This window comes from Agelaius tricolor, unplaced genomic scaffold (genome assembly GCF_023055355.1).
Source record: "Agelaius tricolor isolate 1412-34295 unplaced genomic scaffold, bAgeTri1.0.p SCAF_28, whole genome shotgun sequence".
Lineage (NCBI taxonomy): Eukaryota > Metazoa > Chordata > Aves > Passeriformes > Icteridae > Agelaius > Agelaius tricolor.
Window position 1 is genome coordinate 3471913 of NW_027269288.1, and position 25453 is coordinate 3497365.

Below are 25453 nucleotides of genomic sequence, written 5' to 3' on the forward strand. Positions count from 1 at the left end.
GGTACCGATGTCCCCAGATGTCCTCCAGCCGTTCCAGTCTCCCCAGGGATCCCTGTACCCCTGGCGGTCCCTACTGTCCCCAGGTGACCCCCGAGATGTGCCCCGCCCTGGGTATCCCTGTGCCCCTGGCGGTCCCTGTGCCCCACCTGCTGCCCCCAGGGCCCCTTCCCAGGGCCCCTTCACCTTCATCCTTTCATTCACTGGTTCCTCTGACCCCATCACTCCCACTGTCATTTCCCCACCCTCCGTCCCAAAACAGCCCAGGTGCATCCCAAGAGCCACTCACTCCATCTCACAGCTCTGCCCTCCCGTCAGCTCCTCCACTTCACTCTGGTTTTCTTGGGATCACATCTTCCAGCTGTTTTTTTCCCCCTAGACCCCTCAGTGTGCATTTAGGGGGAATCCCTGGCCTTTGCTGAGCCTTTGGTGTGTCCCTCAGCTCACCTGTTTGCATTATGGGGCACAGAAGGGGTTTTGACACGCCCTGTCCTCTTCCACGTGCCTTTGGTGACACCCCAGACCCTTTGTTGTGCTTTTGGGGTGTGTCCCAAGTCCCCCTGTGTGCCCCAGACTCCCCCTTTTGCCTCTCAGCATTCTCCAGCCTCCTTCCCACCCTGGGGAACACCTGGAGCAGGCGAGGTGGGGACGCAGCCCTCAGTTCTGAGATTGCATCCAAATGCCCCAAGCCATGAACTCACCTCACTCCCAGCCAGGGTGAGAGGAACGAGACTTTATTTTGAACTGGGAGTTAATCTGCAATCGAAATCATTCCAGCCCAACCCCAATCCATCCAAATCATTCCAGCCCAACCCCAATCCATCCAAATCATTCCAGCCCAACCCCAACCCCAATCATTCCAACAGTGGAGTGAGCAAACATTGCGACTCATCAGTAAAAACTGGAAGCATCCTGGTCCCGGGTTTGCAGACACTTTGGTAACAGATTCGCCCCCCAAAATTAAATTGTCATTCTCAATAACCCCCTTGATAACAGGTGTAAAAACAAAAAAGACCAAACACAGCCCCACAGTGCATCCAGCACCCACCAGTCCTGACATGGATACACGGAGGCTCTGACACTGCCCGGCCCTCCTGGCACCAGGAAAAGGCTCCCACAGGGAGCTCAGTCGGATTTCTCCTTCTCCTTCATGTGCAGGAACACAATGCTGAACATGAAGAGGCCGACCATCATGGAGAAGGCGCCGGCGTAGTAGGGATACGCCGAGGGGATGAAGCGCTCGTACTGCGTGTGCTGGAGGGGACGCACGGACACCTGGACGGGGACAGAGCAGCCCTTGCAGTCCAGGGCAGCCTTTGCTGCCAGGACAGGGGGGATTCACACCCCCACACTTACCTGTGTGGAGGAGTAGAGGTGGGTGTATCCCAGCCGGTTGTAATCCACTTTGAACTGGAACACGCCATAAACATCCGGCAGCTTGAACTGCACGCTGTATTTGCCACCTGAGGGAGAGACAGGGGTGACACTGAGGGGACACGAGAAGCTGTGAAAGGTGAAAGCACTCCCAGTGTGGGGCCAGGGCAGCAACAGGGACACCCTGCTCCTCCTGAGGGGGACCTGCTATTCCTCTAGAGGGGAAGCTCCCATTCCTCCTGATGGGGACCTGCAGTTCCTCTAGAGGGGAAGCTTCCACTCCTCCTGACAGGGATCCACTGTTCCTCTAGAGGGGAAGCTCCCTCTTCTCCTGACAGGGATCCACTCTTCCTCTAGAGGGGAAGCTCCCACTCCTCCTGACAGGGATCCACTCTTCCTCTAGAGGGGAAGCTCCCACTCCTCCTGACAGGGACCTACCATTCCTCTTGAGGAAGGTGCGCACGAAGGGGTCGATGCGCACAAACTCCAACTGGATGTCGTCCCCATCGAAGGGCACCCACTTGCCGTCAGCGAGCTTCTCGATCACGATGCTGTACTCCTGAGACAAATTAACCAGCCATGCCTGAAAACCAGCGCCAGCCCACTCGGAGCCCCAGCACCGCCCAGCTCCTCCCCTGGGCGGCTCCGGCGTGCCCGCCCCGCCCGGCCGGCAGCCTCACCACGAGGTCGGTGACGGTGTAGGCGTTGGGCGGCGCCCGCTCCCCGACACGGTGGTGGGACACGGCGCCCACGCGCAGAACGCCCTCCTCCTTGAACACCCAGCGGGACAGCGCCACGGCCAGCTCGTAGTTACCTGTCTGGGAGTACCTGTGCAACAAGGGAGGCTGAGGCAGCCGAGAAAATACCCCATGGCTGTGGGTGCCATGGGACAGAGAGAGAGAAACAGCCAGCGTTTCTCACAGCGGCTCGTGAGGAGTTTTAGGGAGCTAGAAAGATGTGAGAACTTGTTGACTATAAACAAATTGCAGGTAGTGTTTTTCTACTTTATTTTTCCGTTCCTTGCAAGGACAGTGCATGAGAAAGATGTTTCTGTTAGTTAGCCAATAGAATAGAATCTGTTGTACCACTCTATAAAAACCTCATGGTTCTTTTGAATAAATCCTTCTTTGCCTTTTCTACGATCCTGCCTCTCGCCTGTTCCTGCCCTGACCCCAGTGCAAGAGCGATACATGGCCTAAACCCAAACCAAACAGAGGTGAAAGCAACACAAACTGAGCTGAGGTTAAAGGAAGGAGCTGCTTTCCAAAGCGCTTTGTTCTGCCACGGTAAAGGATGCGTCACCCCAATTCAATTCAAGGTTTCTGCTCCTTCCCAAAACACAAACATTTGTTGCCCGTTTCCCAGGAGTTCTGTCCTCCAAGGGCTCCCCAAACACTCCTCAGCCAGGGAAGCCAACTCACCTCTTGGAGCCGGGGGTCGCTTTCTGCACGGCAGAATTGAAGAAGGCGTCGCTGAAGAAGTCGAGGGAGCCGCTGAAGACGACGCGGGCGTTGTTGCGCGCCTGCAGCCCCGCGATCAGCAGCGTGTTCTTGCCCACGGCGTGCGGGTACTGCGGGGCAAACGGGCACAGTTTGCTGTGGGGTGGGACAGGCTGGCTGCAGCAGCACCAGCTGCAGTTAAGGAGCAACCACGAAGCTCAGAAAAAACAGGAAGAGGATTCTGGCAGCACTCCAGCTGGGATGGAATGGGAGAGATGCTTTGATCTAGGCTGACCTCTCCTCCAGAGCCTGGAGGACACGTGTCCCTCACGCTGAAAAGCTCCTCAGAAAGCAGAGGAAGGCAACATCAGGAAGTGTCACAGATATCTTTTATGAAAAATCCTTTCCTTAGGATTTTTCCTCCTGAGAAGCTGAGAGGCCTCAGGAACAAAATGTAACCAATGGTTATCTGCTGCTGTGGAATGCAACAGGTGCATCTGGGATTGGCCCATGTTGGATGTTTCTAATTAATGGCCAATCACAGTCAGCTGGCTCAGACAGAGAGTCCGAGCCACAAGCCTTTGTTATCATTCTTTCCTATTCTATTCTTAGCTAGCCTTCTGATGAAATCCTTTCTTCTATTCTTTTAGTATAGTTTTAATACAATATATATCATAAAATAATAAATCAAGCCTTCTGGAACATGGAGTCAGATCCTCGTCTCTTCCCTCATCCTCAAACCCCTGTGAACACTGTCACAGGGAAGCAGCCAAGAGCCCAACCAAAATCAATCAGTAGATCAAACACTCCAGGATTTTCCCAAGCAGCTGAAGTTAGAGGGACTGAATTGCAGGAGCACAGCTCAAAACAGGAGAGAAAGGAAGGGAGCATACCTGAGTGATGGGCTTATCTGGGAAGAAGGAGTAGGAAGTGGAAGAGCCAGTGAGGATATCCAGCACCAGTGGGTTGTCAGGATCAGCCACCATCCTTGCAGGGAAAGCCACAGTGAGCAGCACAAACACCCCAGGGTCCCCACACCCAGAGGAATGTGGGGCCACCTGCTCAACCCCATGGACCTTCTCACCCTTCTACCTGCTGAGAAACTAAATATTTCTTCCACGATTTTATTAGGAACCATTCCTAAGTCAATACCTAAACTACTTTGGAGGATTTCCTTCTACTTTTGTTTGAAATCAAGAGAGATTTGTTAAGCTCACGTTAAGAGCCCCAGGGGTTTACCCCATGCTCACCTTGCAGCAACACCCCAGGTTCAACTGCTCTTCCCTCACCTCACCCCTGCTGCTCACCCAACTCCTCGGAACAGGATGGGGTTCAGTGCTGCCTTCCCCACAATGGTGGGGGCCTTCAGGAGGTTCTCAGTGTCAGCCACGATCAGGGTGTGCTGGGGAAACAAGAGAGATCCATGTGAGGTGAGTCGGGGTCTAATGACAAACAGCAACTTCTCAGTTAAAAGTTTATTTTAGAGACAATTACAACTGTTCAGTGAACATTGTCGTTCAATTAAAAAGCAAAACAGCAGTATTTCTGTGTTTATGATCACATTAGGTTAACACTGATCTTCAAGGAAATACAAACTGCCACTTGATAAAGACAGCAACACCTACAGTGTTTTATTTCCCTGCATTTAGCAACCTTCATCCTCAAACCAGGACAACGTGCACATATGTACTGCTTCAACAGTTTACCTTAAACAAAAATTACCAGAGTAGATTTAGCTCAGACTTTAATATATGTTTTAATTTTAAAATGCTGGATTACACCAGGCAGATAAAATTGTAGAAATTTGTGTTTCTACAGTGATCTGAAAATCTGGGACTGAAATTCTCCCTTCCCACACCTGAAGTGTTGCACTCGGCATCTGACACGCTTCACCCTCAGGTGAAATTCCCCCCCCAAGCTTCAGAGGGATCCAGAACCAGGATTAATCACTGCCTGCACACAGTGACCATCTGAAAGCAGAGCCTGAAGCACCCTGACAGCAGCAGAACTGAATGCTGCAACAGGGATTATTTCCCACTTTCCTGGGAGGAGCCGGGGAGAGAAGGGATAGAGGAAAAACGGGAGCACAAGGACAGAGGATTCACCCCTCGAGCTCTGCACCCAGCCCAGCAGCCAGAAGGAGCAGGCAAGGCCCTTACCTGCCCGGGGTCAGAGATGTCATAGTTGTGGTGGTCGATGACCGCTGTCCTCTCCTCATCGAACTCGATGCCACACTCGCTGCCCAGCTCTCGCAGGGGGTCACCTGCAGGGACAATGGATCCTCTGGCACACCACACAGGAACTCAGCACTAAATTCAGCTGAGAGTCGCGTGTTCAACGCTCTATAAGCCAAACCCCAGGGAACAACACGACCTCCTCACTGAGCTCCCACTGAACATGGTACTAGAGGCATGAATCAGCCATTTCCTCCCCGAGCAAGCCCTGAGGTGACGAGGAGCAGCTGCCTTTGCTGCAGTGAATGAATTCTCTGCAGGGACACCTGCACTCACCGATGTCCGAGCTGGCGGCGACGAGGACGCTGCCGCCGCCGTCGATGAACGCGGTGATGGTCTCCACATTGATGTTCCCACCAAAGTCTGAAAGAAAACAGCAGGAATCCATGGCTGGAGCTCAGAAATACCCCCCCAGCAGAATTAAACCACAGCAAATCACCAAATCAATGAAAGAACCACCAATAAAGGCTTGGACAGAGCTGCAGTTTGCTACTGAGTACATCCAAAGTGTAGAACTTCACTAAAATTCACAGAGCAGCTGGAAATACCCTTCCAAAGATGTCATCAAGCTCCACAGGTTTCCCCTCCACGTTTACCTTCTATGGATGGGGAGAAGATGATGAGGTTGTCATACAGGAACTCCCCATACTTTATCAGGGACAGGCCGGCATCATCCGCTGTCCGGAAGGTGAGGTCGAAGCCCCTGTCTGCAGCCAGGACACAAAAGGGACAACTTCTGCACGCCATGAAAGCACACATGGAGCAGCACAACTGCAGCAGGAGCCAGAGCTTTGTTTCCCCAGTGAAGGAGCAGTTTGGAAACACTGCCTTTTAAGAGCAGCACCTGAGAGTTCCAAATAAACCCAGGGAGTGGATCCCCTGAAGAGCCCTGATGTCAAAGGATGCCTCACTCTCACCCATCAAACAGGGACTGAGGCTGCAGGGCACCTAAACACAGGCACAGCTGAGAAAACCCCCATTTCCTGCCTCATTCTGACCAGAAGATCCCAAACACTCATCCCCTCCTCCTCCAGGGAACCCCAATCTTCTCCCTCTGCCTGGCCAGGGGACCCCCAACACCTCCCCCAATACCATGGAGCCCCAATTTCCTCCCTTGGCTTGGGGTCTCCTTCTCACTCAGCCTGCCCAGGGAACTCCAACAGCACCCCCCTTGCAATCTCCTCCTTCAGCCTGACATGGGGACACAAATCTTTTCCATTCTGACCAGGAGAACCCAAACAACCCCTTCTCCCCAGCAACACCAGTCTCCTATTCTGCCTGATGAGGGGATCCCGATCTCCTCCCCCATTCTGACATGGGGAGCCCAATCTCCTCTCTCACCCAGGCACAGCGCCCCCATCACCTCCCATAGCCTGACCAGGAGACCTCAAATACTCCATTCTCCCTCAGGGGACCCTAATCTGCTTCCTCAGCCGGACAGGGGACCCCAATCTCCTCCTCCGCTCTGACATGGGAACCCCAAACACCCCCTTTTTCCGCCTGGAAACTCCAATTTCCTCCCTTTGCAGCATCCCAAATCTTCTCCCTTATCCTGAACAGTGAACTCCAACACCCCCCTCTCCCCTAGGGGACCTTCATCACTCCCCCATCCTGACGAGAGGACACAGCCCCTTCCAGCAAGGGACCCCTGGCTGCGCCCTCAGCCCAGCCAGGGGACTCCAATCCGAAGACCCCAAACATCCCCTTTTCCCTCAGGTAACCCCAACCTCCTCCCCCATCCTGACCCTGGGTCCCACCCCATCCAACCCCTCCCGGGATCCCGCCGCGGCCCGCTCGGTACCCGCGAGGCTCCGGAAGAACATGGAGTGTGTGTCGCGCAGGTTCCCGTTCTCCAGCAGCACCAGCGTGCGGGGCCCGCCCTCAGCGCCCGCCGCCAGCACCGCCAGGAGCCCACACACAACCACAGCGGCCGCCGCCATCTTGCTCCCGGTCGCCGAACTACTCCAGAGGCGGGCAGCCTCCAGCCAATCAGCGCCAGCGCCGAGCAGCCTCCAGCCAATCAGCGCCAGCGCCGAGCGGCCTCCAGCCAATCAACGACAGACAGATCCGCGACGCTGGGACGCAGCGCACGCGCCGTCACGGCCGCCGTCGCCACGGAAGAGGGAGGGCCCCGCTGCTGTCCCCTCCCTCCTGCGCGGCGCCCACGCCCGCGGTGGGTCAGAAGCGGCGGGCGCTGGAGCTGGCGTTGCCCTTCCTGCGCCTGGTGTCGGCGCGGGGCGCCAAGGGCTGCAGGCGGAAGGGCCGGGCTGGGGCGCGGTGCTGCCCGCAGAGCCTGCGGGAGCTGCGAGAGGAGCGAAAGGGGGGTGGTGGGGCAGCGCAGGACCCCAAAATGCGGCTGCGTCCCGCGAGAAACCCCCGAGAGGTCAAGAGGTTAAGGCGGAAATGATCTTGGGTGGGTCGCCTATATTATAATAAAATATACTGAAATGCTTGATTTCTCAAGGAAAAGGAGGAAAATGAGTGCCGGCGATATCTGGGCAAGGGGGATTACCTTGGTCCAGCTGCAGGATCTGGCTGGCTCGCCGGGATCGGAAGCAGTTGCTGGCAATGGTCTCGCTGTCGCTCCTGTCCAGCACTAGCCTGGAGTGGTCTTCCTCGGGCTGCAGGTGGCAAACGCTGTCAGCAGCGCCAGCAATGGGGCAAAATTGGTAAAATGGGATAGAAATGGAGGAGGAATGGGCCGTACCGCTGGCTCCCTGCTCTCATTCGAGGGGCTTGTCCGGCCAGGTTTGGGCTGTGGCAGGGCTGGAACCGCTGTGGGAAGAGATGGTCGCTGTGTGTACAACAAAAACCACCCTGCTGGCTGCATTCCCTGATCCCGGCACTATCACATTCCCGAGGGATCCGCACCAAGTGCCACCTTTGTTACTCACACTTTGCAGACAAACCGTGTGTGGAGGATGTTACGAGTGCACGCAGCCTGAGCGTGGCCTGCCGAGCATGGCAGAGCCATGGTCACCTCCCTGTCCCCCACAGTGCCCTCCTCTCCCCAGGCACTGTTCCCTTGTGAGAAATGAAACCCTGGAGATGAGAGCTCTTTTTCAGAGTGGTAATTGCTAGTTGATGTTAATGAAGTTGATAGGGTCTTAATTTGAAGTGTTGGTCTGTTGTTAAATATTGAATGTTAAGAGTTCTGGGACTTGCCTTTAGCTGCTGCTAAGTGTTACTGTTTTACCCTATATTTATATCCCTTTCCATCACACTCTGTATTTGTGCCCCTTTCCATCAGGAACCACTTCCCCTGCTCCCAGGGGGACTTGCACCCAGACTGAATTTAAATAAGAGGATGTGGGTCCTATAGGAACCCTCTCAAAAACAACAAACCAGCACATAAACTATGATTTTAACCCAGCAGAACCACACTAAATCACCCACCCTTGACCAGAGCCGGATTCCGTCCTGCCACCATAAATTTTAATAGTACTCAGCTTGGATGATACCCCTAAGCTACGAGCCAGCTTCAATATTTGGAAACTTTCCTAATTTAGGTACAAATTAGGATTAAATAAAATAAATTAATCCAGAGCAAAATTAAATAAATCCAGAGCAGCTGTGGCTGCACCTGGATCCCTGGGAGTGTCCAAGGCCAGGCTGGATGGGGCTTGGAGCAGCCTGGGATAGTTGAAGGTGTCCCTGCCCAAGGGAGAGATTATTCCATGTCTGTTTTAAAGAAAGTCTTCTCATGTTTTTCCACAGGGATGATATTTGAATGAAGCTGAACCTAATCTTATCTTAGAACTCCTGGAATTTCCTAAATTTGGTTAAAAAGGTGCAATATTTCTTTGATAACCTAAACACCCAAATAAAGCAAGTCCTTCATGTGTAGGTCTAGGACTGTACACACAGATATCAATTTTTTTGCAGACCCTCTGACTCGACCACAAAATATCAGAGCAAAACTGATTTTCAAGTGTTTTGAAAATGAAGATTTTAAATGTAAAATTTAAGAGCATTACTTTATAATGTTTTGTTTCTTGCCCCAGAAAGCGAGCTCAGAACGGGCAGCAGCTGCAGCAGATCTGAAGGTCGGCAGAGGGAGTCGCATCCCCTCCCATCCCAACACGTGCTCCTCCCGCCAGGTGTCACACACTGAGCCCTTACCGCTGCAGGGGTTTGGGCTTAAAAGCTTAATCCCCCACCTGAGGTGTGAAAAATGCGTATTTTATGATTGGCTTTTCGCAAATATTAAAATGAATATTATATGTGTTGTGTTAGAAAGTAATACTGTATTAATTCTCTTAAGTAGTGTGTTAAATGTAGTTTTAGGTTATAACAAAATGTTAAAATAGAAACTATGCTATGTAAGATACTTTTTTTTCTAAAGAAAGGACTTGCACTGAGATAGCAGCTACAGGACACCTAAATCTTGCAGAGAAAAAGAATTTCTTGCCCCATTATCAGGAGAAACAAACTTCTTCCTTGCTCGGGCAGGACGACGCCGTTAGGAATATGAGGAAGAAGCTGACACTGCCCAGACAGAATCCTGTGTTTGAGTGGAATTTATGGGTCATTTATGAGGTGTATGAATATGCAACAGGTTATTGTTTTTAAGGGTTAATCCTCTGTGAACGTGGGTCCTTTTTCAGGCTTATGCTGCCCAGAAAAAGGTACCCAGATGTCTGTAACTCTTTGTTTTTATTGTCTTATATTGTCCTAATTCAAATTGAAGAAATTATTATTATTCTAATTGTATTACTATTTTTATAACCATTTTATTACTATTAAACTTTTAAAATTTTAAAAGCAAGTGATTGGCGTTTTTCACATGAGGGATTTCATAAAAGCTCACACACACAACGTGGTGTATGAAATCCTGACACAGCCAGAGTCATTCTCTAAACCCACAGCCCTGGAACACAAAAAATGAGGGTGTGGAGGAGGAAGGAGCTGCTCCCTCACCTTCTCCTGCAGCTCCTCCAGTGCCTTGGCTCAAAGCTCCTCCTGGATGGAGTCATGGACCTTGAGGAGGAGCCTGCTGGCTGCTGGCCTCGCTGGATTCCTGCAGGGCTTGTGCTTTTCCTGCAGGTCCTGTGCTTTTCCTGCAGGTCCTGGTTCTGAGCCTGCTCTCCCCCAGCAGCCGCTGCTGCAGCACCTGCAGAAGGGAGCACCGAGCTCAAGAACAGCTCCACAAGCATGGAGGAGGCATGTCCTTCCACAGGTGACATTTGGGAAGACAGAAAAATGGGAATTATTATAAGATTTTCTGCCCTGAGTAATCATAGCAGATTGTACTTATTATTAACACTTTCTGTCATAAAAAGAATCCCAGAATCCCAGAGTGGTTTGGGCAGGGAAGGACCTTAAAGGCCATCTCACTGCACCCCCTCAGCAGGGCTACCTCCAGCCCTGTCCAACGTGGCCTTGGACACTTGCAGGCATCATGGGGCAGCCACAGCTTCTCTGGGCAAAATACTCCCCAAAGGCAAAGCATGTGTTACTGCAAGCACCTCAGTCAACAAGGATGATCAGAAATCCATATCTGAGCTCATAAAATTATCTTTAAAACCCTTGTTTTGTGTACTTTATATTTAAATTCTTGTTTAAATAAACATCAAATATTTTTTTTCAAGGATGCACAAAAGGTGCCAAAATCACACAGAGAATTATTTTAACTGGTGGATGTGGGAGTGTTAGATCTGAAAGCCACAGGATGGTTTCCATTTTGGGGCAGTATCAGCCATGGTTTGTGTCACCTCAGCATTGTTAATGCAGCACTGGCACAGGCCTGTGTTTGAAATCATCTCTGGCATGGAAATAAAGCTATGCTCCAGAGCATTCCTTTGTCTAGCTCAGGTTGGCCAGCACTGTCTCAAATTGGCTGATAACCCCTTTACTGATAACAGCCTCCTAATTATCTCCAAACCCTGTGAAATGGCTCATTCTCCCCCAGAACTGACCTGCTATTCTGCTGCACTGCTCCTGCCAGGTGACCTTCCCTTTCCTCTGCTTAACACACACTGGATCCAAGGATTCAGTCTTGCTCTGCTGAGCTGCCCTGATGTGCAAAGCTTGAGCAGGTGCCTTTGAAATCCTCACACCTGTGGAACCAAACCCTCCTGCCCAATCTGCACAGAACCTGGATTTAACAATGTGATTAGAAGGGCATTTTCCCTTGTTTGCCACAAAAGGATTCATTCTTGCAATAGGACCACTAACATTTGATATCAAATCCAAAGGAAGGCTTTCTTTAGAGATCTCTCCCTTAACAGATAGAATTGCCCATAAATTACAGGCACTGCTGTTCTGCATTTCATAGCAGCTCCATTTTGAGCCAGGAGAGACCCAACAGAGTGAGCACACACCACAGGGAAGCTGAAAGACTGGTTAAAACCCACAGAAGGACTGGTTAAAACCCACAGAACTGTTCAGAATCAGACTGTCACAGCATATCTTGGCTTGAGCTTTTCTAATTGTATACAGTTCCACATAATGGAGGAAGTGAAAATTCAGGAGAATTTGCTTCAGTCATGTATTTCTGGAGCAGCCCAAGCCCCCATGCTGCTTCAGTATGTGGTGGTGTGCTGTGGCTGAGGGAATTCTCTCAGGACAGCTCTCACACAGAGAAAACCTTGAGCCAGGTTGATTTTGATTTGGGCTGAACACGAGTCCAAGCCTGCATCCCTCATATCCCAGCCCTGTCCTCCAGGCCCTGGCAGTGCCCCTGGAATAGGATTATTGGGAAAGTTTGCTGTTAGTTGTGGATGATGTGCTGCAAACTCTGTGAGATGCATGAGCTGGAGGCAAAAGTGGCTTCAGTGATGGGAAGAGTCCATGCATGAGCCACAGGACAGCTGCTGCCTTACCTGTAAGACATGAGAGGGCTCCAAGTGTGCTTCAAGGCCCTCTTTCAAGAGGAAAAGGAGGCATCTCCGTAACCTGTGTGGGCACTTAAGGCTCCCCTTCCTACAGCTCCAGGCAGAATTTGTTACCACTTTTTGGCATCCACGTTTGCTGACTTGAACATCTCCATTCTTCTCTCAAAATTCTGGCACTCAGCCCCACTGAGCACTGCAGGGAACAGCTCTTCATCCACCCAACAGGGCAAAGTTAGTTCTGGGTTAAAAACAGCCTGGAGGAGAGAAGGCTCCAGGCAGACCTTAGAGCCTCTCCTGGTTGCTTAAAGGGGATCCAAGAAATCTGGAGAGGAACTTTGGACAAGAGGCTGGAGTGCCAGGACAAGGGAGAATGGCTTCCACTGCCAGAGGAAGGGATGGATGGGGTATTGGAATGGAATCCTTCCCTGGCAGGGTGGGCAGGCCCTGGCACAGGTGCCCAGAGCAGCTGTGGCTGCCCCTGGATCCCTGGCAGTGCCCAAGGCCAGGCTGGGCAGGGCTTGGAGCAGCCTGGGACAGTGGAAGGTGTCCCTGCCATAGCAGGGGTGGAATGGGATGAGCTTTAAGGTTCCTCCCACCCAAACCAGTCCATCATTGTCACAGACATCTTTTCTGAAAAATCCTTTCCTTAGGATTTTTCCTCTTGAGGAGCTGAGAGGCCTCAGGAACAAAATATAAACAATGGATATTTGTTTATTTATCCAATAAACAATGGTTATCTGCTGCTGTGGAATGCAACAGGTGCAGCTGGGATTGGGCTCATGTGGTTGTTTCTAATTAATGGCCAATCACAGTCAGCTGGCTCAGACTCTCTGTCCAGACACAAGCCTTTGTTATCATTCCTTCTTTTTCTATCCTTAGCCAGCCTTCTGATGAAATCCTTTCTTCTATTCTTTTGGTATAGTTTTAATATAATATATATCATAAAATAATAAATCAAACTTTCTGAAACATGGAGTCAGATCCTCATCTCTTCCCTCATCCTCAGAGCCCTGGGAACACGGTCACAAATCATTTTAACTCACATGTGCCTGGTTTGGGGCTGCACTGCAGGGGGAGCTCAGCAGCTGTGGTGCCATGGCAGAGCTGCCCCTGCCTGAGGGTGTGCCCGGGGGACAGAAGGCACAGGCAGGGATGTCACTGACCTGGCCAGCACCAGCTGCTGCTCTGCAGGCAGGGAAATCCCCGGGGCAGGGACAGCTCCCACTGCTCCAACACTGCCCCTGCTCACCCCACTGGTGTCTGTGACAGTCCCTGGTGCTGCTGGGTCCTGGTGACAAGAGGAAAACAAAGGCTGTAGCTCTGGAAAGACACAGTGAGAGTCCTGGGGAAGATGAAGCACAATGTTACCCACTCAGGGTTATTCATCCAGAGGGGAGAAGGAGCCTGGAGGGTACCTGGGCTGAGGTTGGCTCTTTATGTGCTGCAGCAACAGCATCTTCATGTGAAGGTGTGTGGTGAGAGATTGTTCTAGTCCGTGTGGCAGCTGAAAAGAGGAAATACACGCAATGTTGGTAATGAGCTGTGCAAAACTAGACAGAAATCTGTGAAACCATCTCCCAAAGCTCCCCCCAAAGCTAGGAATGACGTGTCTGGAAGGAAAAGGGCTGTCATTCACCTGCTTCTGCTGGGCAGTAAAAACCACGAAACACTGAGAGGGTGTATCAGGAAAGGAAAGCAGATTGTACAGGGCTGGGAGAGCCTGGCTCCAAAAATCATCCATTTCACAGGCTGGGGGTGCACATTTGTAATCAGAGGGGAAAGAAATAAAGAACCTCTCAACCTTCACCTCAAAATGCGATAGCACCAAAAATGAAGAATACAGGTTCAGGGATTACTAGTGGGTGATCAGTGCTGTATGAGCACATTGCAAACCATGCTCTGAGGCACTGCAGGTGTCCATGAAAAGCAGAAATGGGGAGGGAGAGGGAGAGGAGGCAATTTCTAGGATGTGAGAGGAATATCTGCCTTGCAGTGAGCGATGGTGTGGATAATCCACCGGGAGAGCCAGTGCCGGAGCACATTTGCATACGGAGGAAGAGACTGCGGCAGCCACCCCGCCCTGCCCTCGGCAATGAGAGTCCAAGGGGAGGGGACAGAGCAGTGACCTCTGCTCCAGAGCCACGCTGCCCTCAGCAGGGGCAACTCTGCTCCGTGGGCAAAAAGCAGGTGTTTTACTCAAAAATGAGGCTTTTCATTGCCTCAAGGCTTACAGGGTCAGGCTGGTTCCGACAGGGAAAGAAGTCAAGGAAAAAGGGAAGAGGACAAAGCTGGGACAGAGTCTTAAATTCAGGAGAGGCAGAGTCCCTGCTCCTGCTGTGGATGAGCGTGGGCTGAGAGCAGGGACTGCTGCTGCCAGGCAGCACTTGCTGCAGTGGCAACACTTGCTGCCTTTTAAAGGCTGCAGTGCCTGCCACAGATGTGAGTGCAAAACCAGTCCCTGCTGCTGAGGGAACCTGGGCTGGGCTGCACAGCCTCCACACCTGCTTCCTTCCTGAGGAGATGCTGAGAACAGACACCTTGAGATCAAAGTCACCCCTCAGGCTGCTGCTGTCCTTCTCCAGGGGGGCACGGGATGCCTGCTCTGCTTGGTAGCTGGCCTGGAGCTGGGCCAGCCTCTCCTGGAACTCCTGCAAGGCACAGCAACAGCCCTGGGACTGTTCCCAAGGTCACATCCAGGCCCATTCCAGGTCACACCTTATGCCCATCCCAATACAACTCCACCACCAGTATCCACTGACTTTTCCTGTGACTTAAGTTGACACAGGAGTGATTGTTGTTGATGAAAGTGACTGTTCAGCCCTAGAAACAGCTGCCTTGGCTGGTTGTGGTGCCCTGGAATGAACTTTCTAAAGAGCAAAGAGAGAGTTTTGTTTCCCTCTGGCTCTCTATTCCTCTTTTTCCTCACCTCTGTACTCTTCCTAACACCTTTGACTATGCTTTCCTCAACTCTATTCCTCTCTTTTCTGACAATTTCACATGTAGTTCCTCCAAAAATTCTTCCTGGGAATCCATTCCAATCCATCCCCAGAGAAGTGGAAACAAGAGGTGGCTTATCATAAGGCACAGGGCCTCCATAACACATGGTCTGTTCATAGGAGAAGTCCAAGGATTACAAAATAGAGAAAAATAGAAAAAGAGAAGTGTTCTGGAAAGGCTGAACCATATTTGTAATGATTACTATGAAAAAAGTTTTAGTCAAAGCCACTCTTCCCAATTTACTTCTGTGATCAGCTGCTTCTCTGCTTCCAGATCCACCTGGGGTTTGAGGTAGGGAGCTGGATTTGCTCCCAGGTGAGCAGCCCCAGCAGGTAGAAGCCCTACAAAGCAAAGCAGAAATAAAAATCACTCACAGTCACAGGGTGGGATTGTCAGCAGAATTCCTGGAAAGAGAACAAAGAAGCTGGGTGCCAGGAAAGAACATGGCAACCCCTGTGCTCCTTCAAACAGCACTCGCTGCCAAAATGCTGCCAGCCCAGGGCTCCAGAGCTGTGGGGAGAGAGGGAGAGGTTCCAGCTTCAGGGGAAAATGGAAGTGAATGTAATTGGATGGTATTTATACATAAAAGTATCTCTTTCAAAGAAAACCAGGACTTGTTTCCAGGGCTATGCTACAGATTTGGGAGATAAAAGACACCGGGAAGATGAAAAGTGCAAGGAAATTACCTTTGTTCCCAGCTGTTTCTGAAGAAGGCAGAAAGGGGGGAAAAGTCATCCTACAGCCTTATTCCCTGCTGAAAATTGCCCTTTTTTAGGGGCTAATTCTCCAAAGGTGATCAGCTCCCTAAGGACTGCTCTCCCCTACATTTGCTCCTACATTTCCTATTCCTGCTCCAGAGGACAGAGCAGGTGTGCTGAGGCTGGGCTGAGTCCTCAGGCACTGCCATAAGGAGGGCAAAACTTCTCTTGTAGTGTCAAAAACATACATTGTAGGAAAAAAGGGGCTGAATGCTTACTTTGAAAACATACATATATATTCAAAAAAGAATTTTACAGTATTATTTCTTTTGCAGCTCATTTTTGTTCTTCCTACTGAAACCTCTCTTCTGCAACTGACCAAATTCTAGCCACAATCACCAAAAATAACCATGGATTTGAATCACGTTCAGCCTTTTCTAACAGAACTTGCCACTATTGAAAACACTGGATTATTGAGATGGTCTTTGCCATCTCAGTAGAATAAGGTCAATTTGGCAGCAGTGAAGGAAAAGTCTGTAAACAGAATGGAGGATTCTAAAGATCCAAACAGCTTGGAGTCTGTAGGGAATGTGTCTGCACCTGCCATCCACCAGGGCTGAGATGATGTTGCCCACGGCAGACAGGGACAGGTTGATTTTGGTGGCCTCTTTGAGCCTCTCCCCTGTGGCACCAGTCCTTGCCTGTCTCTCACTTCCTGCCAGATGCACCAAGTTGAGTTTGGCAGCCCTGAGGTGATCCTGCCCTTGCTCATCTGCATGGAAACAATTCCCAGTCAGCTCGTAGGAGGAAGCATCTCAACAGTCAGAACCAGGACTGTTTTGGCTCCACGTCCTGTTCCAGCCCTGCTCTTTGTCTGCTTTGGGCCCTGACTCCCTGAAGTAAGAAAAAATCTACTTAATCTAAACACTGCACAGTTTAGTGCTTTTCTCAACAGGATCCACAGTAAAAATTTATGCCTGTTCTTGCTCTCTCTGAACACACACACACACACACCCCTCCACATATTTCAGCAGTATTTACAGTTTCAGCCAAAGTCCTCTACAAGTAACATGATCTGACCATGAGTTTATACAACTTTTTCCTCCTCAGTTTGTTTCATGAGGGGAAATTTAGATGAGATATACAGAAATCCTTCCCTGTGAGGGTGGGGAGGTCCTGGTCCAGAGCAGCTGCAGCTGCCCCTGGATCCTGGGAAGTGTCCAAGGCCAGGCTGGACAGGGCTTGGAGCAGCCTGGGACAGTGGGAGGTGTCCCTGCCATGGCCCAAAACCCCCCAGATGAGGAGATGGATCCTGATGAGGAGTCAAACCCAGTGAACTGGTGCCATTCCTGTTGTTCTTCTATTATTTCTCTAGAGTCCCATAATTATATTATCAGACTTCTAAAGTCCATACCTCTTTGGTGTATTCTCATACTGCCAATCTTCACTGACTCCTTCTTCTGCATGCTGTTCTCTCTCAGGTCAGAGCTCCTCCAAGGCTCTCCCTGACTGGCTATCCCACCCCCTTTTATCCCAGTTCTCTTCATTGGTCACAGCTGCAGCCCAATTAAGGACATGGCAGCTGCAGCCCATCAAGGACAACCAGGACCTCTGGGGCAAAGCCCCAGACATAAACCCCCATTCTAAACCCCCAAAATTCTCCTTTTCTATCTTGTGACAAACTAACTATCATTCTACTTAAACTCTCGTGGCTTGTAAATCTTCACACAGTTGGTAATTTTCTCCATGGGTTAAAATGAAAGGCACAGGTGTCTTTGGCTTCGTGCTCAGAGACCCCCTGTTGTCACAGACATCTTTTATGAAAAATCCTTTCCTTAGGATTTTTTTCTCCTGAGAAGCTGAGAGGCCTCAGGAACAAAATGCAACCAATGGTTATCTGCTGCTGTGGAATGCAACAGGTGCATCTGGGATTGGTCTGATGTGGTTGTTTCTAATTGATGGCCAATCACAGTCAGCTGGCTCAGACTCTCTGTCCAAGCTACAAGCCTTTGTTATTCATTCTTTCTTTTTCTATTCTTAGCTGGCCTTCTGATGAAATCCTTTCTTCTATTCTTTTAGTATAATTTTAATATAATACATATCATTAAATAATAAATCAAACCTTCTGAAACATGGAGTCAGATGCTTATCTCTCCCCTCATCCTCACACCCCTGTGAACACGGTCACACCCTGTCAGGGGCTCGAGCCATCCAGGGCAGCCAGAGGGATGTCCTGGGTTCTGACTCTCCCAGGGAGGAGGATTTTTCTGCTGCACCTACCATCATTTGGGATCCAAGGGTAGCTGAGGGATGATGAGTGGCCTCACAGGGTCTCCAGGTACGCACTGAGAGCGCAGATTTCCACACAGACAGCGAAGATGGAGTGGGAGCAGGAGGAGCTCTTGTTCATGAGGGTGAAGCCGCTGCTCTGTTCCTGCAGCCCCTGTCCATCAGCTGCTCACGCTGTGCACAGCGTGCAGGGACAGCCCCTGCACGTACAGCCCCTGCTCAGGGTGCTCCTTCAGCTGCCAACAGGATAACACAAGCCAGGTCACAACAAGGGGCACTGAAAGCAGGGAAAATTACACTGGGAATGGCCCAGAACCTTGAGGGCTACGTGAAATTAAACTGCAGTATGAGAAAAACACATCTGACTGCCACCAGGAAGCCTGAGTTCTGAAGGAGGAATAAAACCACAGAGAAAGAAGGAACCACCTTCGTGGCTCAGAGAATTCAAGCTAAAAGTTGCTGATTGATTCAGACATCCCCCAGGCCATGAGGAACCCAGCTTCTATCCACCCTCCACCTTCTCTATTATTAAGCTGCATATTTTAAACAAGAATCAAAATACATCTCACCTATTATGGCAAAGGCTGTAAGATCTCCTCAGCCATAGGAAGCTTTTTTTAATACCAAAGGACAGATACAATATTCCCAGATATTGTTCCCAGTGCTTTGCTGAAGTCTTTGTTCTGAGTGGGTGGTTTGAGCTCACTGACAACATTCCCAAAGTAACACCCGTCACACACAGGTGAACTGTCACCATTTTTCTCCAGATTAATTAATTTTTAAATGAACAAAAGTCGTATTTGGGACTCTGGGTTGAGACAGAACATTAAATACCCAACAGCATCTTCTCAGTAATTATCAATTGCATAGATGAAAAGTTTCATGCAGAATGTTAATAAGCAATGGAAATATCCAAAATTTTGAGTTACCCATCAAACCTACACAAAAAATACAAAATAATCCAGAGATCCCTGCACTCCTACACCAGCCCCCTCCACACTGGGAATTTTAAATGAGCTAAATTAATTTTCCACAGCTCTGTTACACCCCACATCTGCTAAGTTCATCACCAAAACTATCTTTATCATGTCAGCTGGGATATCGAGATATGGTTGTCATGATGGAGCAGCACAGACCACATTTGGCACTGTGACTTCCAAAGAGGAGGCTCAGCTACCTCAGTGATGTTCACAAGAAATGATGTAAAACAGCATTTGCTGTTAAAAAAATCCCACAGAACAGAGCAAAAGTGGCCAAACACTCAACTGGGTGGGATTTATGCTTGTTCCAAAGCCATGATGCCCAGGATGAACCCAGTACAGTCACTGTTCATACACTGTGGCTGCTCTGTGCTGCTGAGAAGCCCAGCACTGGCCTGGCTCTGTCTGGGGGTGCTGCAGAGTCCCTGAGGAACACCTGACCCAGGACGTGGCTGTAGTCACTGAGGTGAAAGGCAAGGGAATGAACAAAATGGGATTCTGGGGGAACTGGGGGACTCAGAGGTGTGCAGTGGGGCAGCCTGGGATTTGTTTGGGCAGGACACCCTCCCTCAAGTACTCGGTGGAGGCAGTGTGAAAAACGCCAATCAGTTGTCTTTAAAATTTTAAAAGTTTAATAGTAATAAAATGGTTATAAAAATAGTAATACAATCAGAGTAATAATAATTTGGACTATTTAAATTAGGACAATATGGGACAATAAATACAAAGAGTTACTGACAGTCCGGGTACCTTTTTCTGGGCAGCACAAAGGACCTGAAAAAGGACCCACGTTAACAGAGGATTAACCCTTAAAAGCAACAGCCTGTTGCATATTCATACACCTCATCCATGATGCATAAACTCCATTCAAATACAGGATTCTGTCTGGTCATCATCAACTTCTTCCTCTGAATCCTAACAGTGCCTTCAAGGCAGGAAGAAGTTTGTTTCTCCTGATAAGAGGGCAATAAATTCTTTTTCTCTGAAAGATTCAGGTGTCCTGTGGCTGCTGTCTCGCTGCGAGTCCTTTCTTTAAAAAAAGTATCCTCCATAGCACAGTTTCTATTTTAACAATTTTTATAACCTAAAACTATATTTAAAACACTATTTAAGAGAATTAATACAGCATTACTTTCTAACACAACACATAGAAGATTCATTTTAATATTTGCCAAAAGCCAATCGTAAAACACATGCGTTTTTCACAGGCAGCAACAGGCAGCGTGACAGAGTTACCCTGGAAACGGCTCTGCCCAGCTCCTGCCCGCCCAGCGCCAACAGCATCGCCATGGAAACCCGCGGCACCCCCGGTGTGGAACAAAGGAAGGGAAACTGCAGCAAGAAGTCCCCTGCTCCCACTCTCCCTCTGCAGGAGACAAGCAAAGCACGCTTGGAACATGGAGCAGAGACGGGTTTGCCTGCCTTAAAGGCAGAAACCTGTCAGGAATACCTGCCCTGTAAGGCAGTTTGGGTCTGTTGCCATCCCAGAGCGTTGCAAGGTGCTGCTGCCTTGGTTTTATACACCAGGGCAGTCCTGCAAGGAAGGAAATTGGGACAGGGGATTTCTAGCTCCTCCCAGGAATACATACAAAAGCATCTGCAAAGCCACCAAGAGGTAAATTTTATAAAGATCAGCCCCCTGGTTAGGATTTTGGGAGAGTTTACCCTCCTATGGTCCTGTAAATGTCACATGTGTTCCCGTGGGGAATAATATCTACTGTGTGCCCTCAAAAAGGATCAGCCTTTTTTGTTTAGGCAGATAAAGAGATCATCCGTGGCTCCACTAGATCAGATTAAACATTTATAAGGCCCAGAATCCTCTTGCTATAGAGACAAGCATGAGATGAAGAGGAAGAAATTGCCCCATGAGCACTTTATTCCAGCCTTGTCCAGTGAAGGATTTTCACAGAGCTGCTGCTGAGCTACCAGCCACTCTCATGTGGGATACACTGGACATGTCTCCAACTGCATCCTGCTCCTAAACTTTCACTCAAGTCCCTCAAAAGTCCCTCTCAGCTTCCATATTTCTCATGTAACTTCATATTCTAGCACTCAGGCTTCAGACAGAGACCTTTGTTGCACTTCTGTAAGTCATGGTAACAGCCATCTGAGCTAATTAAAGCACTTAATTAAGACACATTGAGCCTGTCTCACCTCCAGCTTCTGCTTGGTGTCAGCTCCTAGAAGGTCTCCTATGTCCTCTCTGTAGATCTCCAGGCAGGAGGCTCCCAGCAGGAGCTTGGTGTTTTCAGCACACTGCAGAGCCAGGGGGGAGTGGGGGTGAGGCTGCACAGCACAGGGAGCCCCTCCCACAGCTGGGTGCCCCCCACCCTCCAGCACCTCACTCAACCCCCCTGGCCATTCACTGCAGGTGGAACCACTCAGCACCAACTGCAGGGACCCCTGGTCCTTCCACACCTCAGGGTCACAATGGCACCTGGCATGAGGGGACAGTTAGTTCATGTCACTATGCACAGGCCCCAGCTTAAGGATGAGGAGCAGTGCAGCCACATTTCTCTTCACAGAGAAAAGCAAGGAAGGCACAATTCTTCCCAAGAATATTTCTGGGTTTCACATTCTTTGAACCTCAGAGAAAGGAAAAACCAATTCTTATCATTTGCTGTGCCTGTGTTTGTGCCAAAGTAGAATGCAATATGGAGATTGTTCACCCACAGTGATGGTGGTTTGTTCCCTTGACCTGTCAGGGCCAGGTGTGTGTGTGTGTGTGTGTGTCAGGACTGCCACTGGCAGTCACGAGATTCAGAGCAGTGTGTGCAGAGTGAGTGCTTGGCAGATTCAGTTTAGATGCAATGTAATATTGCATAAAACAATATAGTATAATAAAGTAATTAATTAGCCTTCTGATATCAGTGGAGTCAGATGCATCATTTCTCTCCCCTCCTTGGGGTGCCTGACAATACCATAGAGCAGTGCACCCCAAACCTGTCCCCATTCACACTTCATGCCATCAGCACTCACTTCTTGGCACAGGACACCAAAGTCTTTCTAGAAAACCTTGCCAGGATCTCTTTCACACCCACCTGTACACTCTCAAAGATGTGTTCAAACGCCCTGGGAATGGTCCCTTTCTGTGAGGAAGAATCTGCAACTCCCTGCATGGTGAAGGACTTCCCACTGCCAGTCTGGCCACAGGCAAAGATGGTGCCATTGTAGCCTTCCATGGCACCCTGGAAATGGGGGGAAACCAGAGAAAACAGCCAGCATCTTTGCCTAACTGGAAACACAGTGTCCAGATTCATTCCCACCCCCTCAAAAGGTGTTTTAAAGGAAGAGCTGGAAGTAAACACGAAAAGGCTGCTTAATCTTCACACGTCATCAGAGTATAGCAATTACAAAATTAGCATATAAATCAATGTTTTTCTCTCAAAACAAGGAATCTTGAAGCAGTGCAGATGTTGAAAAGCAGTTGACAACACCAACACTTAGCAAACTATAATATTTTTGCCATAGGGCACAAAAATCTTACGAGATTCAAAGAGACAACTAGAACAATAGTTGGTAGGGGGTGGCCAAGGGGATGGACTCTAGCTTTGAATAACTTTTGCTTGGCAAGCTGCTCACTGTCACTTGTCCCTGTTTCAGAGAAGTGTGGTAGGAAGAAAAAATAACTGGATTTCTTAAGGTTTAAATAAGAAAAAAATAACCTATTCTAATATCTACTGTTTCTAGCCCTGCTTGTTCTCATGATTAGGAATTTCTATCTTAAAACCATGACGAGCCATTTAATCTGTGTTACTTCTTCTAACAAAACTTTTTTTTTGGGGGGAGATTGGTCTTTTTTTGCTTAACAGGTTCATTTCTAACCTCAGCTGTTTCCTGTGCTGATCTGCTAACAAGGAAACAAAGGGATCCCCTATTCCCCTGGGAATCCAGGCTGAGGTTCCCCATCTTCTCTAAGGTTTCTCACTTGACAGTAAAAATGTCCCTAAAATCCTCAGTTTGATACCCCAGCAGCTGTGGCTGCCCCTGGATCCCTGGCAGTGTCCAAGGCCAGGCTGGACAGGGCTTGGAGCAGCCTGGGACATTGGAAAGTGTCCCTGCCCATGGCAGGGGTGGGATGGCATGAGGTCCCTTCCCACCCAAACCATCCTGGAATTCTGTGATATAAACATCCACCTAAAACAATTAAATGTAACTCTCCTCAGTGCCCTGCTGCTGCTAACAAAGTTTTGTTTCTTCCCAATTTCTCAGACTGTTGCTGGGACACTGTCTGCTCTCCTCTGCTGCCCAGGCTTGTAGCTAAGCCTCTTGAAGCAGTGGACAGGGCTTTCTGCCCATAAATCAGGAACCCCAAATGGTTTGGGTTGGGAGGGACCTTAAAGTTCATCTTGTTGCACCATTCTGCCACGGGCAGAAGGTGGGGAAGGTCAAGTGGATCCTGCTTCACTTAGGGATCACCTGTAAAACCCCTCAGCCCCTGTCCCGAGCTATGTGTTCACAGAACATGCTCAGCTGCAAGGAACCCACAAAGATCAGAGTCCAACGCCTGGTCCTGCATGGACACCCCAACAATCCCACCCTGTGCCTGAGAGCATTGTCCAAACGCTCCTGGAACTCATTGAGGTGCCCAAAACTGTGCGGGCTGCCCTGGGTGCCCACTGACCTCCACCAAGGGGTAGGCGATCTCGCTGTAGATGTGCTCGTAGGCGATCTCGCTGTAGATGCGCTCGGTGCTGTGCTCTCCGCCGAAGGCCCCGTCCAAGGAGAACTGCCGGGGGACTGGGCGGGGGCCGCGGGGTTCCGCACCAGGCACCGGCCCCGTGAGCTGTCCACGCCCACGATGGACAATGGCCCGGTGGCCCAGGGCCGCCTCCCGCCCGCTCAGCGGCCGGCAGCGCACGGCCACCTTCACCGGCTCCGCCGCCATCGCCCCCGCCACCCACAGACGGACAGTGACGGGCACGGGGTCAGTGAGAGACACCGGGGGTGAGTGACGGACACTGGGGCCAGTGACGGACATGGGGTCAGTGAGAGACACGCGGGTCAGTGAAAGACATTGGGGTCAGTCACCCACACACTGGGGTCAATGACAGACACTGGGGTTAGCCCCACACACACCGGGGTCAGCCCCACATACACCCAGTCAGGCCCACACACCCGGGTCAGTGACATACACCTGGGTCAGTGACACACCAAGGTCAGCCCCACACACACCCGGGTCAGTGACACACCAATGTCAGCCCCACACACGCAGGGATCAGCCCCACACACCGGGGTCAGCCCCACACACTCGGGTCAGACTCCCCCCACAGGTCACCCCACCCATCCAGACCAGCCCCACAGATCACTCGGCGGCTGGGAAGAGGCTGGAGCAAGCCTAACTCCGGACATCTGCACCCCCTGTGGGAGGGAAGCACTTAACCCTCACTGGGGGCACGCGGGAAAAAGACCCTCGAGCGAGGGAGGCTGGAGGAGAACGGGAAAGTAAGGAGAAAAAGAGGGATGCAGGGAAAGGGGGAAGCTGGGAACAGGTCTGAGGGGGAATTAGCGCAGGTCGGGGGGAGGAAACCTGAAGGGGGAAAGGTTTGTGAGGGAAACCCTGGGGAGAAGCTGAAGGGCGGGAAACCCAAGGGTAAGAAACCCTGAGGTAACTTTTGTGAGCCGAGACACGCCCAAAGAGGACTGAGCAAGGGAAAACCTGAGGTGACGCCGCCGGTGCCGCGCTGGCCGGAGGCGCGCGGACCCCGAGGGCACGGCGGCGCTGAGGCGGCGGGAGGCGGCCCCGCGCATGCGCGAGCGGCGGCACGCGGTCGCCACAGCGACCGGGGCCGCGCCGGGAGAGAGGCCCCGCCCAGCGCGTCACGTGACTGACGCGGGGGCGCGCGCACGTGTTCAACGTGTGCACGAGGACAGGTGTGCAATGGGGGTGTGCACGAGGACAGGTGTGCACGAGGACAGGTGTGCAATGAGAGGTGCATGAGGCCAGGTGTGCAAGGGGGGTGCATAAGGACAGGTGTGCAATGGGAGATGCACAAGGGCAGGTGTGCAATGGGGGTTGCACGAGGACAGGTGTGCAGAGGGGGGTGCATGAGACAGGTGTGCAGAGGGGTGTGCACCAGGGCACAGACTGTGAGTGTGCACAGGGCCATGAGTGTGCGATGGCAGCGGTACCCAGCTGTGGCCCCTGCGTGTGCAGGCGAGGGTGAGTGAGCACGTGGGTGTGCAACCTCCTGTGAGCACCAGTGCAGTGCCACAGCATGCAGGAGAGCGTGTGAGCGCACAGGTGTGAGCAGACAGGTATGAGCAGACAGGTATGAGCACACGGGTGTGAGCAGACAGGTGTGACAGGTGTGAGCACACGGGTGTGAGCACGCAGGTGTGAGCAGACAGGTTTGACAGGTGTGAGCAGACAGGTGTGAGCAGACAGGTGTGAGCACACGGGTGTGAGCAGACAGGTGTGACAGGTGTGAGCAGACAGGTGTGACAGGTGTGAGCACACAGGTGTGAGCACACAGGTGTGAGCAGACAGGTGTGACAGGTGTGAGCACACGGGTGTGAGCACACAGGTGTGAGCAGACAGGTGTGACAGGTGTGAGCACACGGGCGTGCGGCGCGTCCCGCCGCGGGCGGTATGAGCAGCAGCCGAGC

General features: G+C 50.8%; 2 protein-coding genes across 11 annotated transcripts; both read right to left on the reverse strand.

Annotated features, from left to right (window-relative positions):
* Positions 1 to 715: 715 nt before the first annotated feature.
* Positions 716 to 6989, reverse strand: DDOST (dolichyl-diphosphooligosaccharide--protein glycosyltransferase non-catalytic subunit). The gene is made up of 11 exons (XM_071449146.1): positions 6846 to 6989; positions 5641 to 5751; positions 5321 to 5407; positions 4970 to 5073; positions 4118 to 4212; positions 3704 to 3797; positions 2793 to 2941; positions 2052 to 2199; positions 1810 to 1930; positions 1354 to 1460; positions 716 to 1272 (listed from the first exon to the last, which is right to left on the reverse strand). Exons 1-11 carry the CDS (start codon positions 6982 to 6984, stop codon positions 1123 to 1125), a joined length of 1305 nt encoding a protein of 434 aa, XP_071305247.1. The 5' UTR covers positions 6985 to 6989; the 3' UTR covers positions 716 to 1122.
* Positions 6990 to 7178: 189 nt separating this feature from the next.
* On the reverse strand, positions 7179 to 25399 carry KIF17 (kinesin family member 17). Of its 10 annotated transcripts, none has more exons than XM_071449152.1 (6): positions 23469 to 25382; positions 21886 to 22032; positions 20999 to 21100; positions 7752 to 7819; positions 7557 to 7665; positions 7179 to 7291 (listed from the first exon to the last, which is right to left on the reverse strand). In XM_071449152.1, the coding sequence occupies exons 1-5, from the start codon at positions 23823 to 23825 to the stop codon at positions 7641 to 7643; spliced, it is 699 nt and encodes a 232-aa protein (XP_071305253.1). In that variant the 5' UTR covers positions 23826 to 25382; the 3' UTR covers positions 7179 to 7291; positions 7557 to 7640. The 10 variants fall into 10 exon arrangements, 9 of the variants coding, with proteins under 9 accessions (XP_071305253.1, XP_071305252.1, XP_071305257.1 ...); XM_071449151.1 differs by having other exon boundaries at positions 7216 to 7346; XR_011682655.1 differs by lacking the exons at positions 7179 to 7291; positions 20999 to 21100; positions 21886 to 22032; positions 23469 to 25382 and adding exons at positions 9965 to 10157; positions 10963 to 13168; positions 13296 to 13384; positions 14382 to 15114 and having other exon boundaries at positions 7598 to 7665.
* Positions 25400 to 25453: the final 54 nt, after the last annotated feature.

Coding starts and splice junctions, on each gene's coding strand:
- DDOST (XM_071449146.1), bottom strand. CDS start 6,984: ATGGCGGCGGCCGCTGTGGTTGTGTGTGGGCTCCTGGCGGTGCTGGCG. Junction 5,408..5,640: donor CTTCTCCCCATCCATAGAAG/GTAAACGTGGAG, acceptor GTTTTCTTTCAG/ACTTTGGTGGGAACATCAAT. Junction 3,798..4,117: donor ATCCTGTTCCGAGGAGTTGG/GTGAGCAGCAGG, acceptor TTTCCCTGCAAG/GATGGTGGCTGATCCTGACA.
- KIF17 (XM_071449147.1), bottom strand. CDS start 23,825: ATGTCCGTCACTGGCCCCAGTGTCCGTCACTCACCCCCGGTGTCTCTC. Junction 22,033..23,468: donor TCGCCTACCCCTTGGTGGAG/GTCAGTGGGCAC, acceptor CCCCATTTCCAG/GGTGCCATGGAAGGCTACAA. Junction 21,101..21,885: donor ACATCTTTGAGAGTGTACAG/GTGGGTGTGAAA, acceptor CTGGCTCTGCAG/TGTGCTGAAAACACCAAGCT.